The sequence below is a fragment of the Equus caballus genome, chromosome 5 (genome assembly GCF_041296265.1).
Source record: "Equus caballus isolate H_3958 breed thoroughbred chromosome 5, TB-T2T, whole genome shotgun sequence".
NCBI classification, from domain to species: Eukaryota; Metazoa; Chordata; class Mammalia; order Perissodactyla; family Equidae; genus Equus; species Equus caballus.
Window position 1 is genome coordinate 99,711,411 of NC_091688.1, and position 15,953 is coordinate 99,727,363.

The following is a 15,953-nucleotide window of genomic DNA, read 5'->3' on the forward strand; positions in this document are numbered from 1 at the left end:
GAACAAGGTGAAGGTGACGTCGACCACACAAACCACATTCAGGAAAAAAGCCCATTGGCTTCAAAAACCTTCTCCTCACGAAGTGACCACACTTTCCTCCTCTCAATGATTGTCCTTATACGTATATTGTGAATAAATTTCCTTCATTTTGAATTAGCTCATTCATTCTTTTTCCTTAAAAAAAAAAAGAGTGACGTCATAATCTGAGATGCCGCCTGACCGCTGGGTTGGAATCATCCACACCTGAATAGCAGTTTTTGCATCTTTGATCCTCAGCTATGTGGTTTAAACAGAGAAGCACCAGCTTGTCAGCGGAGGCAGAGTACTTGCCTCAGACAATAATTGGTTAATTGAATTGGCACAGACCTAGGGACTTCTCAGAGGGGGATGTTTTCAGTTCCATTTCTGTCAAGGGACCGACTAGGCAGGTGGCGGTCGTTTCAAACATAGCCAAGACTCTTCTTTTTATTGTTTTAAATTCATCACACTCTTCAACCTGAGGAAAATAACTGAGATTTCCCTTTGAACAATGCAAACTAAATACTGATTTGTCTTCAGGGATGAAATTTAGAATTAGGTGACAGCCTAGTCATATTGACTTGGAATCGTCTTCTCCTCCCAAGATGGAAATTATGATCATGTATTACTATGCATCAGCGTATACTGACCAAGGTTAGTTATGGTCCAGGGACATATTTTGAACTCAGGCTTAAAAAGCATGTGGCTTAAAAAATACTTCCTTAATTTCTGTATAGTTTTCTTATTCTTTATTATCACTTTGCTAGAAACTTCTATGGTGTTTTCTGACCAACCTAAACACACACACACACACATTTTTCAAATTTAGCACTAGGAGTTGAGATTCCTATGTATTAATTTAGTTTGTTATGGAAAAGTGCTCTGATAATCCTAAAATATGCTCTTGCCACTTACAGGACCAGAGGCTTCCAACCAGTAAACCTAATTCATCTGCCTCATTCATATCGGGTTACTATAAATTTAACAGAAAGCCAACCTGGCCACCTGGGCTTGGCAGCAATTTTCTCTATATATTTAAGGTAAAATGTTTAAGGTAAAAATGTTGAGAGTTCTTACCGGGCTGCGCCTCTGTGATCAGCAAAAAGGAAGAGAGAAGAGACACCTAGTCAGAGAATGATGGCTCAGTCAACAGGCTGGGTAACAGAAGACGTCATACACAGCTACCAACATATACTCCAAGCAATGAGGCCAAAGGAAGACAGGTGGTCATTGTGTTTGTGGCTTATTTAAATCATAGGAAGGTTTTGGAGAACCTGAAAGAGAATCTCTCCATGGTATAATGACTTTGCTAATGGGGATGTACCAGCTTCACTTACGTGTACACGAGAACAAGGCAGAAACTTACAAGAAAACCCTACTGACAGCTTTTAATGTCTCGTCATAAGGGGTTTTCCCCCAGATTATTTGGGGAGGAGGGTTTTAGAGAATAATACAGAGAAAACTATTTCCCGCACACAACAGAGAATTAGCAAACACTGTAGACACAACACATTTCCACCTAATTAGGGCCTAAAGGGAACGTCCAAATATCAAGGTGCAGGGTTAGAGAGACCTCTTCTTGGCCTGGCTCTTCTCGTTAGTGTTCTGTGGAATGAGTGCCAATGAGGACTTTTTTGGGCAACTATCTGCTCTTGGCCTTGTGATTTGGACAGCCTCTACCAGTGGGCAGGAATGTGACGGGGAAGGTGACGAGCCCCTGACAAGCACAGGTGGACATGATGATAACTGTCCAGCACCAGCAGAACACTAGTGGATCAGATGACATCCGGAAAAACAAGCAGACATATGACTTTGTTCTTTCACTCCTCAAACCTTGATTATGGCTGCTATCAATTTACCCCACAGTCTCTGATTGCTCTCCCTCTTTAGGATTTTTCTGCAGTAACAAGAGTGACTACGATGGGAGTGGGGAAAGAGGTGTTGCTCAGAGTTTCACTTTCAGGGTACGGGCTAACCCATCAATTCACCAGAGGCTACCTGGGACCCAGTGTTGGCTAAATCCCCAAATCTGGGCCACGAGCGTAGACTAAAGTGTCTAGAAGATTGCTCAAATGAAGAAGATGCTTCTGTACTCTAGAATATAGACAGGAAGTGAAACCTATAGTCTTTTATACCTGGGAGGCCTCCATAGGTATCTAGTCCAACTGCCTTTATGGTACGGAGAGGAAGGTGAGGCCCTGAGACACATTGCTAGCAAACGAGTAGACAGAGACAGAATCTCCATCTCCGGTCTCTCATTCTCGCATTCCTTCTAGGACACCAAACGTATCATCGTTGGAGGACTCCTAAAGCAGAAAGCAGGAATGGGTGCTTCTCAGATGAGTTTTGTAAGCAGCTGAGACTTTAGACATACTTACTCAAATCAATTTTACTTGTAATATTTTAGACTTTATTATTTGCCTTATTTTCCAGGTTCTGCTCTATATGGATCCCACCTTTCCTATAAATCTGTCTATATGCATGGCTGCAATTTAAATAAAATTAGAAAAAAGAACTTATGAATATGCATTTCTGGGCTTAAATTCTTTTACTGACTAATTCACGCTGTGTTTTGAGAGAAATTCAAACAGTCTTTTCTATGAAGATTTAGACTTTATAATTATTTAATGACCAAAGATCTACTCTAAAGAAATAACTGCGGGAATTTACTATTTTAGCTTAAATTTCACGGCAAACGATTTACTCTTAAAAGTAGTATAAAATACAGCAAAGAGGGGATTAAAACTGACACAAGTTCCCCCAAGATGAAATTATGAGAAATAATGCAAAATAAAATGCAGATGCAACCATATGGAGGCATAACCTTAAATTCAAGAAGCTTTAAGATGATAGAGAACAGTACTTTTCAAAATAATTTCAGTTATGTTAATCCATCCAAGTTGTCATATCTTAATTTTCAATGAGTTAAAAATCTGTAATTTTAATCATTAGTTCCTGTTTGTATTTTGTCTGGTAAAAGATAACATCATAAGATAGCATTTTGGAAACTTTATCTGCAAAATGCCTTCATCGAGGAACAGCTGTTCAAATCCGTGCAGTCGGAATCTTATTAACCAGAATCCAGAAGACCCAGCTAAAAGCTGTGGAAAAGTCAGACCCAGAAAACCTAAGAGCTCTGAAACCTTCAAAAAAAAAAAAAAAAGGAACTCCAGAAGTCAATCGGAAGGGCTTTATACGTGTTCATTATCACTATTAAGGAGTGTAAACTGGCTGTGGGTTCTGCTGAGCAACCAAGACAGCAAAACCATGATCAGGCAGGAGGGGAGGGTCTTTGCCTGCTACAAGTTTTATTCTACTCTTTCTCCTGTCATTTCCCAAGAACTTTGAAGCCTTTAGCATTCTATGTTTATTTTACCAATATACAGAATTAACTTCAAAGATGGAAGGAAACCTACTCAGTATCTGGTCTTGATGTATTCTAGAAGCTGAACATTCTAGGAATTGAGTTACCAGCTGAAGTGCATGCCGGGCAAGGAGAGGGGTGCTTTGTGTAAGGACGTGTGTTTTACGCAGCTTCAGGGAACTGGCCGCTGCTCACGCACACCTGTGCGGCTGTGCAGATATTTGACCTAGTGCTGCCGGGTCATCAGAGTTCCTCAGAAGATGCACATCTGACGTTTTTTAAAATTTCAAATATTCTGGTTTTTAAATGCAGGCTAAAATTGTTTTTAACTGCACAACCAGACAAAATACCTATTCAGTTGTTCAGAATCTGCAGGTGGCCAATTTGTCTCTGATTGCAGGCGTCTGTGTCACAGGTAATAAGCTCTCAGTCAATTTTATCTGCTCTTATTATTACTTCACCTGATTACTCAAATGGAGACTTTGCAATTGGTCTATTTGTTTTCTGAACAAATGTCCTGTGTGCCTAATTAAACATTAATTGCTTAATTCCTAGATTTCTCTTGATCTTCTGAAGCATTCTGGAGAAGGTTCTGAAAAACATTATATTTTTACCTCTACCTTTATTTTGGTGTTCAACTTAGAGATAACTCTTACTTTGTATTTTGAGGTTATTTTCAAAGTGGGTATACACTACTAATTTATGATTTGATCACTAGAATGAAGATCTTTGGTTAGAATATGTTATATTTCTAAAATTTATATAATTTGCAATATGAATATGCCTCTCTAAAAAACAATACTTCCGATCCTGTCCTCACAGGCCACAGGGTCCTCACTCCACACCAGCTTTGTTTTGTTATTCTTTGTCCAAAAGGATTAATTTAAATTCAGCTAACTAGGATACCTTAGTCTTAGCCAATGCGAGTGTTTTAACATATTTATAAAAAGAAGTAACCAAACACAATCTGTCCTGCTCATCAAGATCACTGAATAACCAGCCTCAGGTTTTGAAGCTTTACAATATCCTCATTTGTCAACTTCAGCGCTACAGAGAAGCAGAGGAAAATGCATCAAAAGCTACAAAGCACCAAACAAGTATTATTTTTATACCATCTAGTCATAGCAAACTCAGTGGTTCATGTTACAGGATTTTCTAGGAGAGAATTAGAATATATGATCATTATTATTACGCTCCCTGCCAATATTCTTATTTGCTTTTCAATGCTTTAGGTTGATGCCTATCTAGTAAGCACCTATCTGCCTTCCCTATCATAGATGTTCATCTATATGTAAATTTGTTCCTATGTCTATCACAAGTCAGGTTACAGAGAACACCTGTCATATCCAATAGGACTTGGTCGAGATGATCTTCTGAAACTTCATTGGGGAAGAGGAAAAAAGAGCCTGCTACTGACCGAAATATCATTATGAGTTGACCAGATTGAGAAATCAACAAGATGGACATTTCCAAAGAAAAGTGAGGCAAGGGAGTGGGAGGAGGACTCATCCTTAAAGACATACAACTGAAAATGAGAAGAAGGACCTGTTGTGAACTCTGCTGGAAGGACCACAGGAGGAAAACCAAAGAGGAACAGAGAATTTTTAAAGCACCATGGCTAGACTTTAGGCCCCACAGTCCAGTCAATATTTAAAGTGGCCAAATTAGGATAATTTAGAGAAAGATTCAGGGTCAAGGAGAATAAATGAAATTGGTAAAAACATAAAGAAAGGCTGCTATACACCAACAATATTGTATGTGCATAGCAAGTCATACAAGGTTGACTCTCATTTACTCAGAAGTGGGCCATTTAGTTTAGCAATAATAATAATCATAATAGGTGCTTATTTTGTTTTTGGAAACAAAAAGACATTGGGTCCACATTTTGATAAACTGTCATATTTTGACCTCAGTTTTTGCTCTTCCTGTGTCTCACGCTCCCCCTCCCTCCTGCCACTTGGACACGCTACAAGTGTGGGACACCTGCACGCCATACGGAGACTGCCAGGCTCGGGTCAACGGTCAGATGAAAGGTTATGGCACTCGCTGCAGCACCCACTTAGGTGAGCTAAACAGAAGCAACCGACCAACCACTTCTCGGTGCTTGTTAACAGGGCAACACAGTGTTTTCGTATTTCCCAGGGGAGGGGTCACCTGTGTCGGCCATGCACTGGCATCCTGGGAGCATGTTCCCAATAAACCAGGCAGCTGAGCAGAGAATATGGATTTTTTTTTTTTTTTTACTAGATCTGTTTCATTGTTGCTTTAAAATAAAAAAAGATGTAGGGACACCTTACCAGATCTGTGCTGCCACTAAAAGTCCCTCAGTGGTAGCAGAAAGGACTGTGTAAGAGGTGCTTTCCACTTTATAAAGATCCTCTTTTTCTGTCTCTGACAACTCCAGAAAGCGATATTTTTCTAACTGAAAAAACAAAAGACAGCTTCCTTCTTCTAGGCTAGCTTCCCAGCATTCATTCAGGATGGGTGCTATCACGTTGTAGATTATATAAAAAATTAACTTAAAAAATGTTTGCCTGGCTCATGTATGTTTATACTTGACTAATATATGTATGTATGCATACATACATTACTATGACTGTACATACATTACTATACATTACTATATATATGTAAATGTAGGTATAGTAATGTGTGTATACTAATATACATTCCTATGCATACATTACTATACGTGACTATGTATGTACGTATAATGTACGTATGTAGCTTCACTAATCTAAGTGGGAGCTGCAATCAATGAAACTTAATACCTAAAATATTTGATCGTCAGCCTGTGAGCGAGGCAGAGGAGAATCTTTGCAAACTCACCCTGTGGCCTTTAATAACAGGCTTGTAAAACCGCTTAGCAACCCACTTCCTTTTTCCCCATTGGGCATAATTAGACCCTGTCTGGGTCACAAAGGTTTGCTTTTAAAATTCGAAATCTTGTTTAGGTGTTAAACATAGCCAGTCATTAGATATGCAGATGACGAAAACAAACAGAATAAATAACGTTCAGCCAAAATGTGGAAAGGACTTGTTATTTCTTACCGGACTTTTCCTCTAAAAGCGTAGGCATGAGGAGGAAAAATAAAGAGAAGATGAGAGGAGAAATGTATTTTCAGGAAGAAACACATCAAGGCTCAGAAAAACCTTCCTTAAAGCAGCCCTCTAAGGCATTGCTTTCACAATGCTTCCTATGGGTGTCTGACATGGTCGTTCCTAGGCTGCTGGCTTTAGTTTGAAGTGGAGAAGAATATACTACCCCAAAACAGGCCACTTTGTTATATTGATTATTTTGAGCGGTGAGCACTTGAAAAACAGCAAACGTAGGCAGCGGCTTTCTCCTAACTCCCGTATCTGCCTAAAGATAAATCCTCCAAAAGGAACTCAGTTGTCATAAAGCCCCTCCCGGGGAGTTCCATCAGTCAGGGAGGTCTCAATTACCCCAGGAGAGGAGACCACAGTGGACACCGCACCCAGCCAAACTTTGTCACAAGCTGGCCTACTTCCCAGCTCTTCTTCCAAGGGCCCATTCATCTTTCTTAAAAATCACGTACTGTCCTCTAAGAAGTCTACAATCCCCCCGCTTTTCCCATTAATGTGATATTTAATCCTGAATTATGAGTCCATCTCTCTGAGTTTCTCATTTTTCCATGACTTATTCATAAACTTTTGTTTGTTTTTTGCCTGATACTCTGTCTTCTTGTTAAAGAGTTCCAGGTAAAAACGAAGTGCGTAAGGTTTTGCCTCCCCTTCAAGTTCAAGCTGTAAAGGGCGTAGGTATGGCCTCCGTGTGAGCACATTCTAAGCTCCTTTGAATGGTTTACGTTCATCAAGTAGATTTGTGCCTTGAAAATAGAAAATTATGTTTTGTAATATTGAAGGGAGTTGGAAAATGCCATGAAAGCATTGCAGCCAAGCATGGTCATGAAAGTAAACATGAAATTTTCCAGAAAATCTCTAATCTTGTCTGGAAACCCAACACCTCTCACCACCTCCTCCCAAGACACTGTGGCTGGAGCCCTCAGTTCTTTCATCTCATCTTCAGTTCCCCCACTCCCCATGGACAATTACAGATCATTTTCCTGGTGGGTGGTCCTGGGCCCTCGGAATGCTCTTTGATTTCCTCAGTAACTGTCTTGGTGTGGGCCTCGTCTCCCGATGACAGTGGTGTTAGCCAGCCTCCTACATGAGCTTCCCAGCGGATGGTCCTACTTCCCGTTTCATCTCCTAAATCCATCGTTTGCACTATCCCCAGAATTATTTTCAAAGTCAGTGAAGTGAATATATTACTCTTCCCTTCAAAAACCTCCCTATTATTCAGAGAATAGAAGGCAAACTCCATTCTATGTCATTTAATGCCTTCGTGATGGGCTCCAGCTTGCCTTTACGCCCTCATCCTGCACTGCTGTCCGGATGAAACCTACACTTGGCTGCAGATGCGCCTGGACATCTCCCGAATGTGCAGTGCACTCACATCCTCCCCTGCCTTCTGCTCCAGCTGCTTCATCAGCCTTCGCTGCCTTCCCCGCCTCCCTCAATTAAAATCTTACTCATTCTTCAAGGCCAGCAACACTTCTTCCATGGGCCTTCCCCAAGCTCCCCAGTCAGAATCAGTTGTTCCCTTCTCCTGTTTGATCACAGCACATTCCTTCTGTTCAAAATAATAAACCCATGTTGGAGGACTTTCTATTTGCCTGGCATTTGTCAGCCTCAGGGAAAACAAAGGTACACATTGCTAGTATATTTTATGCAGTTCTTATTTTGTTCTTTATTATTTCAGTATTTCTGCTAGGTTATTAGCTCACAGTGATGGCTATGAATGGACTGTCTCTGCCCCCAAACATAATGCCAAGCACACAGTAGGCAGTCGAAGCATGCTTATGAATTCTCCTTTTGGGGATCATTAAGACATTATACAAATGTTTGAAGCACAGTGTCTTTCAACATATAGAAAGATGAATTGCTCTTGAAATAAGGCTGAATTATACATGGCCCGAGGGATGTGGCCCTGGTTGTAACGGCTCCTTCTCCGGCTCCTATAAATGTTTCCCTTAGCTCCCACTTAACCGTTGATCTCTCTGCCCATTAATGACCTCAGGTGCTAGCACATGGTACAAGGGCTCCAAGGAAGTGGCACAGCTTTGCACAAACATTAGCGCGGAGCCATGCGATCCAGATCTCCAGGATGGAATTTTCTCCTATAGCAAAACGCTAATGCTTCAGAAAAACTGAGGGCAGAGATAGGGTCCACATTCTTGTGCGACTTTCAGGCCCAGACCCTTGGTAAGCCGCACAGAGAAATCAAAATTATGAAGGTCCATGTCCTCAATCTACAGACCAAAATAAATTTTGGGTTAAAATCAAATAGCTTCAAAAAAGTTGTCCTGGAAGGAGGAGCATGAGATTTTATATATTCAAATTAGCTTAACCTCTCATTGTCTGGGTCCCTTTGGACAAGTTACATGTGCCTCAATTCCAGAATTTGTAAAGTAGGGAGGCCGCCTGGTAGAATTGTTGTGAGGATGGTGAAGACAAGGATGATATTGACAGCTAACATTTATTGAGAACTTACCATTATTGTTTTACCTCATGTAGTTATGGTCATTATTATCTCTAATTTACCAATGAGAAAAAGGCTCAGATGAGTTCCAAGGTCACATGGTTACAAACGAGCAGAGCTGGGACTGGATCCCAGCTTGTTAACTCCAGACAGCCTGGTCAGGGGTGGGCTCCTGGCACAGCCCAAGTCCCCTAAACAGACTGAACCCACTTTCAGGGCCTTATCAGCGTGGAGCTCTAGAAACAACAGAGCTAAAAGCCCCCAGATCACAGCGCCTGGAAAATCACCTTTCCAGTGGAAAGAGTTCAGTAGATCATGCCTGTTCATCATAGCAGGTCTCAGGGAATGAGCTGCTCGGGGAGTGAGCGTGTGTTTCTAGGCATGGTTTCAGACCTTGGAATGAAACTTTGATTATAAGGTAAATGTCTCAGTCTTTTTCTAGAATTAAACTCATTTTATTTAATTAGAATCAGAAGAATAAACACCAACACACAAATGATAAGGCCCTGACTCCCTCACTTTCCCATTCCAGGCTATATGATGATTTAAGCGTCTTTATTCAATATGTTGTTTGCTTTGATTGTTAGCAGCTACCAACACCTAGAGTACGGCCTCTTGGTTTAAGGGTTTCTTCAGAATGTTAAACAAACAAACAAAAAAAAACATGACAAGACAACTCACCTTTGGGGAAAACAAAGATATTCCTTGGTTTAAAATGAGCTAACAGCATCAGAGTTGATTTTTAATTATGGAAAAGATAATAGAACTGGAAAAGGAATGTACGCCCCAGGTGCACTTGTACATAGAAACAGAGTGAGTTTTGGGATTGGACAAAGCATATACCTAAAATATAACCACTGAATGGTCTCTAACTGCAGGGATTTTCCTGTCCCTCAGCCTGAGAAAACGCAGTTCTCTGACTTGCAAGCCTTGTTGAAAGGCCTCTCACCCTTATGACCAACAGCTTCCCAAGGAACCCAGCGACCTCCTGCCCTCTGCAGATGGAGAACCTCCCTCTGGCGGTTTTTGCCCCAAACCACTTCTTTTTTTTTTTTTAAGGATTGGCACCTGGGCTAACAACTGTTGCCAATCTTTTTTTTTTTCCCTGCTTTATTTCCCAAACTGCGGCTGTCCCCCGCCCCGGTACATAGTTGTATATCTTAGTTGCAGATCCTTCTAGTTGTGGGATGCGGGACGCCGCCTCAACGTGGCCTGATGAGCGGTGCCATGTCCGCGCCCAGGATCCGAACCCTGGGCCGCCGCAGCGGAGCGTGAGAACTTAACCACTCGGCCACGGAGCCGGCCCCCCAAACCACTTTCTAAGCAAGTAGTCACTCAAATTAGGTCTTGTGGAAGCCAACATTTCTGCATGAGGGCTAGAAACCAGCAACAGTTAAAACTGAATTCTGTATAAGACCCAGAGCCAAAGCTAACAGGCGAAGAGAGAAAATCCACACGGAGCTGCAGTGGTCCTTCCTGGGAGGTTTTGTGCTCTAAATACACCCTGCCCCCTAACAAGGAACTGGGCTGCTGTGGGAAATTCTGGCATCAAGCTTCAGAGAGTGGGACCAAGACAGAAAAGCAGGTCTGATCTATAAGCTTTTTAAGAGTGTGCAATTGTCTAACCTGAAAAATAGGATGGCTGTGTTTTGAATCTTTATATTTTAATTAGTGAGATTTATTGTAAATATAACCCCTTCCTATCAGCTATTTGTGACTAGTCATGTCTTCACAAGGAGCAGAAGGATTATCTAGTCATTTATGAACCCGTTAATGGCGATTTACTGAGCACCTGATGAAGACCAGGCTCTATTCTAGGTGTATTAGTGAACAAAACAATAGGAACAAAAGGCAGAAAAGCTCCAATGAGCTTATTTTTGAGAGTAGGGGGAGGAGATAGATAATAAATATAACAGGTGATCCAAGTGTTTAGTTCTTAGAAGATGATAAATGCAACTTTAATAAGCAGAGTGAATGAAGGCGTCTGGGAAGCCCGGGTAGGGAGTTCTGAGATGCCGAATAAGGTGGTCACGTGACTGAGCAAACACCTGAAGGTGGTGAGGGGGTCACAGTGCAGCTCTCCTGGGGCAGGGATGGGGGTGGGGGTGGGGGTGGGGGGCAGAGCCAGGGAGCCAGGCAGGAGGGAGTGAGCAGGAAGAGTGGCAGGTGTTAATCTGGAGGTTGGGGGTGTCCCCACCATGAGGGTCTTGAAGGCCACTGTAAAGACTCAGGCTTCAGGCCGCTCCAGTGCAGCTTAGGGCTGTTGCTCCTCAGGAGCGCCCAGGTGTGGATGGTTGGTGCTGTCCGTTCCCGAGAAGAGGCACAGATGCAAGAATATCAGAAACCGCCTGCATGTGACAGATGCTGTCGTGTTTCAATACTCTTTGGAAGCTCATTTTGATTCCCCATGTAACATGTTAAAAAAATAAAATAAAATAGAGAGGGACTTCAAATAGGTTAGGAGGTGGAAAGGGAGCTTCAACTGGGCAACCTCTCTGAGGAAACATTTTCCGACATGGTTAATGTGGGTGATTCACGCTCTTAAGAGTTTTTTTTCCTAAGACAATTAAAAATTACATTCATTGCTGTAGATTATTTCTGGTACTAAAAAATTCTCCTCCAAAGGACAAAGGGATAGGGACTTTTCCCCTACACTGTTATTTTTATACTATTATTCATACATTTATAGAAACTCAAATATAAAAATAAATATAATAGTATAAGAGAGATAACAATATCTACTCCTTTACCCTCAGGGTCAAGGACCGCTGAATGACTGAAAGCTGAGACTTCAGATGAGAAAACAGACATCTCTCTGGGATGTGTGCAGGAATGGGAGAAGAGAATTACGACAAAAAACTAGCATCCACAGAAAAGAAGAATGCATGAATAAACTTTTAAAAGGGACTGCCAACTGTAAGAGAAGAAATGGAATTAGTGCTCACCTTGTTCAGCCATCCAATAAAGGAGAAAGAAACTTAGTTGAATTGAAGGGGAAAAGATCAAATAAATTTGCTTTCTTTACAAAATAATGTGAGGGATATAAATTGCATCATATTAAGCTAAACACCAAGTTCTATATAATTTCCCACAGTGAAGAGCATCCATTCATCCCACCTACCACCAAGTGTTTTCTAAGAAGCTACTACGTATCATCCAATGTTGTAGGCTCTCGAGGAAAGCCCCGTTAAGAAAGGAGTAGGAACCCACAAGTTCCGGGTGCATGATTCGTTGTCATAAACCCAACATTTACTGAATTGTGCACAAATTATGCTTCTGTTACAAACTTATTTTCCAAATTCATTGTTTCTTTAAAGAGCCTGTACATTCTACCCTGATCATGGCCATTAGCTAACAAAAATAGTTTTAAATTCTAAACTCTACACCAGTAGGACTAATACAACCAAGGCAGAAGAGCTTAAAGAGACAAAAATTAGCCTTTTTGATTGTAATTAGCATTGTAATTAAAAGCATATAACTCAAGAATTTGCTACCTCTGGTTGAGGACATCCTGACATTTTTGTGTGTCAAGATTGTGGGTATATTGTCTCATTCAGTTAGATTTTCTGTTGGTAGCAGTGACTGTGCGTTAGAAGTGTCTAAGCCTGGGGATCATGCTTCTGGAACCCCCAATCCAACCCAGTTCTCTGAGACAGAGAAACATGATTGAAGATCTGTAGTTATGCAAGGAAATTCTAACTCTTACACCTCACAAAGGGAAGCAAAATGCCATGTACTCAGAGGGTACAGCCAACATTAATTGGAGAAAAAAATGACAAAGGTGATCCAGACTGAATTCATATTCTGCCCATTTTCAAGGAGATCAAAACATCCAACAACTCAGGAATTTCTTCTTACCAGCATACGGTGGGCATGAAACACTTGAAAAAATGATATTTATTCTAAAGGTCAGGAAAAGGAAGCAACGGAGAATTCCCTAAGAAAAAATTAGTAATGAAGGAAAGAACAAAAACGTATCATAGATCAAACGAATTCTTCTGCAGACAGTCCATGGCTTACTATAATTTGGAAAGCAAAAAACATATTTTGAAAAAGGAAGGTCCCACCAATTTCCCCAACCATTGTTCTCTTTAAGGCCTGCAAAAAAAAAGTTACCTCTCATGGGCCAACTCGGGATGATTTACGACGGGCTGCCTACAGTTCTGTCTAGTGCAGGCTTCTCAGACCACATCTGGGATCTGGGATCTAGTTGCAGTGTCTGCTGAGGGTCTGGAAGTGGGGAAGTGGCAGCTTACGGGCGCCATACTTGATATCCCTGGTCTAGACCCGACCCACATCACATGTGCTCTAGGAAGCTCTCCTTGTGAGTGGAACCCAAGCTGAGCCTCTTCCCTCCCACTCGCTGCAGTTGAGGGCCGGGCTGAGCACGTAGCATCAGAATGCATGCAATCTTTAGCCTCCCCTTGCACCATGCAGTGCTTCCACCAGGAGCGAATGCCCGTGTGTAGGAGACTGAAGCTCCCTTCCCCCGCGGATGACTCTTTGTTTTTACTGAACTCAGCGGGGTGCTGAACCTTCTGCCAGAGCGAGGACAGGAAAGGGGGTGGTGTTACCAAGCAGCAGCAAATTCACGGATTTGGCTTGATGGCAGGCTAATTTGGGGGTGGGCGGGTGGGTGGGCCACCTGGAATAGGCAAGCAGCACCAGACTGCCTCTTGTTCGAAGCTCTCTCCCCCTCCCCGTATTTTTCGATTAAATAACTCCATTATGGATTGCAAATCTCCAGGCACAAGATGAAACTAATTGCTCCTGCATAAGGTCATGTCAAGTTCTTTAATTCCTTGGATCACTAAATTTCACGGGCAAGGGGAGGAGGCACACGTGCCAGGATAGATCGACTCCCACTCTCACGTCATCTCTATCAGCCCCTTTCTCTTAACTTTTCTCAAGTCCTCCCTCGCTATTTTTATTTTCTTTCTGCCTCCCACAAGTCTCTTAACTTAAGAAAAAGGAAAGCAGAGCTGAAACGGGAACTGACGCTTGCCTGGGTGACAGACAATAAACTGGGCATTTTGCAACGTTATCTCATGTCATCGTGACATCAGTCCTGTGAAGCAGGTGTTCTCGTTCCCATTTTGCAGACTTGGGCTCTGAGGCTCCCAGTTAAGGAACTTGCCCAGGGACACAGATAACAAGGTACAGACTCAAAGCCTTTGCTCTGCCTGTTTCTCCAGGGTGCTTCAAGGAAACGTTCTCTTTCTTGGGCCCCTTGCTGTCTCCCCAGTCTGCCCCTAGTACGGAGAGCTTCCCACCGAGACTATTAGGCCAGAATACACAGCAAAATATCAAAGCTGAGAGGGATCATAAGGAGAATTGAATCATAGACCTTTACTTTGTAGGTGAGAAAACACGCTGTGTTTTTAACTAGGCAGGAAGGAGGGAGATGCTGGAGTTTGAGTCTCGGCCCTCGAACCTTCAGCAGCCTCTTGACCTTCCTGAGTTGGCTTCTTCTGTAAAATGGAGCTATCACCACTTCCCTGTCTGCTGAATAGTGTAGCTGCTCAATCTGTCTTTCTGATCTTGACTGGGCATTTATAAAACATAAACCATTATTATAATGAACCATCGACATAAAAATACTTATTTGATTGATTAGGGAACTGAACTATATGAGTCATGTAAAACTGAGGTGTCATTCCTTAACATTTAAAACAAAGGTGCATAAAGTCTTAAAATGAATTTTAATAAACTATAAATCACATATGACACAGCAGCAATTAAGCCGACTGACCTGCCAGCTCAGCCTTACTCTTGTGTCACATGGTAGGACACCTGAAGTCCCGTGGAAGGGGGTGTCTGATGAGTGACCGGGAGGAGAGCCTGGAAGGTGGGCTTCTGAGGTGGGATCACAGCCCTTTATCCACCATCGAAGTGAAAGCCTTCAAAGGGTTTGTGAGCACTCAGAAATTATGTGTAAAATGTTCTGGATGAGCTAATGAACATCTCATTTTCCCCCTGGAAAGAGAGCCAATAGCTTTCATCACAAGTAGTATAACACAGTGTTTAAGAGTTCTGACTTAGAAACTGGACCTTCTGGGTTTAAGTCCAAGCAACTTCACTTACTGGCCGTGACCCCTTGAGTGAGCTGATTAATCCTGCTGTGCCTCGATTTTCTCATCTGTCTAATGGGGATAATAAGAGTACCTATCTCATTGGGTTGTCATGGGGATGAATGAGTTAACAACATGAAGTATCTGACACAGTCAGCCCTCAAATTTTCACAGCTGCCACCACCAACACCATCACCATCATAAGTTCTCAGAGTGGTCTGTGACCTTAAAGGATGTTTACGAGTCCTCACCACGAGACACGGTGGTGTTGTTCTGATTAATAACAGCTGTCATTTACTAAGCATCTCTCTTACATACACAAATTTACTTACAAAGTACTAAGCACTTTCTATGCATCACTTCCTTAATTCTTAGAAGGATTTTACACTTGACTAAGCTTTGACTGAGGCTTAAAGGTTTAAGCAACTTGCCCAGGGTTATGCGGATAACGAGTGCGGAGGCAGAATGCAAACTTAGTTCTGACTTACTCCAGAGCAAGTGTTCTTAATTGGTACAGAACTAAATGCTTGTACTTAAGGACACCTTCTCAAGGTAAGCTGGCAGAGATTCTTGGCTCACCAAAGGACGAAAGTAAAGAAACCAATGGCAGCATATGAGAAAAGGAAGAGATGACGTTGCAGCAAGAATTAAACCACCGCATTTGTCTTCTTGCTTCCATGACAGCTACAGAAGCCACTGGTTCCAAAGCATCCAGGGAGCAAAGCACACAGCTGAAGATGTGTCAGAGATAGTGCTCCCTGTGGGTTCTGGAGAGACAGAGATGTCCACATCTGAGACCCTGGGAAGGGTGAGGAAGCCAGGAGACTGCAATGGAAGCCAGAGGGGTAGCTGCCCACAGAAGACTATATCTTCAATCAGGAAATTGAAGCGAAGACAGGCAAGGGTTTGGACCACAACTGCAAGTCCGGCTTCT

The 15,953-nt window shown here is 42.2% G+C and overlaps 1 protein-coding gene across 27 annotated transcripts in view; it reads right to left on the bottom strand.

Annotated features, from left to right (window-relative positions):
• The window catches only part of SGIP1 (SH3GL interacting endocytic adaptor 1), a 199,099-nt gene that overhangs the window by 74,032 nt on the left and 109,114 nt on the right, over window positions 1–15,953 (bottom strand). The window contains exons 10-11 of one of the 27 annotated variants that reach the window (XM_070267501.1): window positions 6,434–6,445; window positions 1,096–1,107 (exon numbers count right to left, since the gene is read on the bottom strand). The exons of the other annotated variants lie outside the window; for them this stretch is intronic. Coding sequence (XP_070123602.1) covers window positions 1,096–1,107; window positions 6,434–6,445 — 24 coding nt within the window. The remainder of the gene's footprint in view (window positions 1–1,095; window positions 1,108–6,433; window positions 6,446–15,953) is intronic. 27 annotated transcript variants of the gene reach the window in all.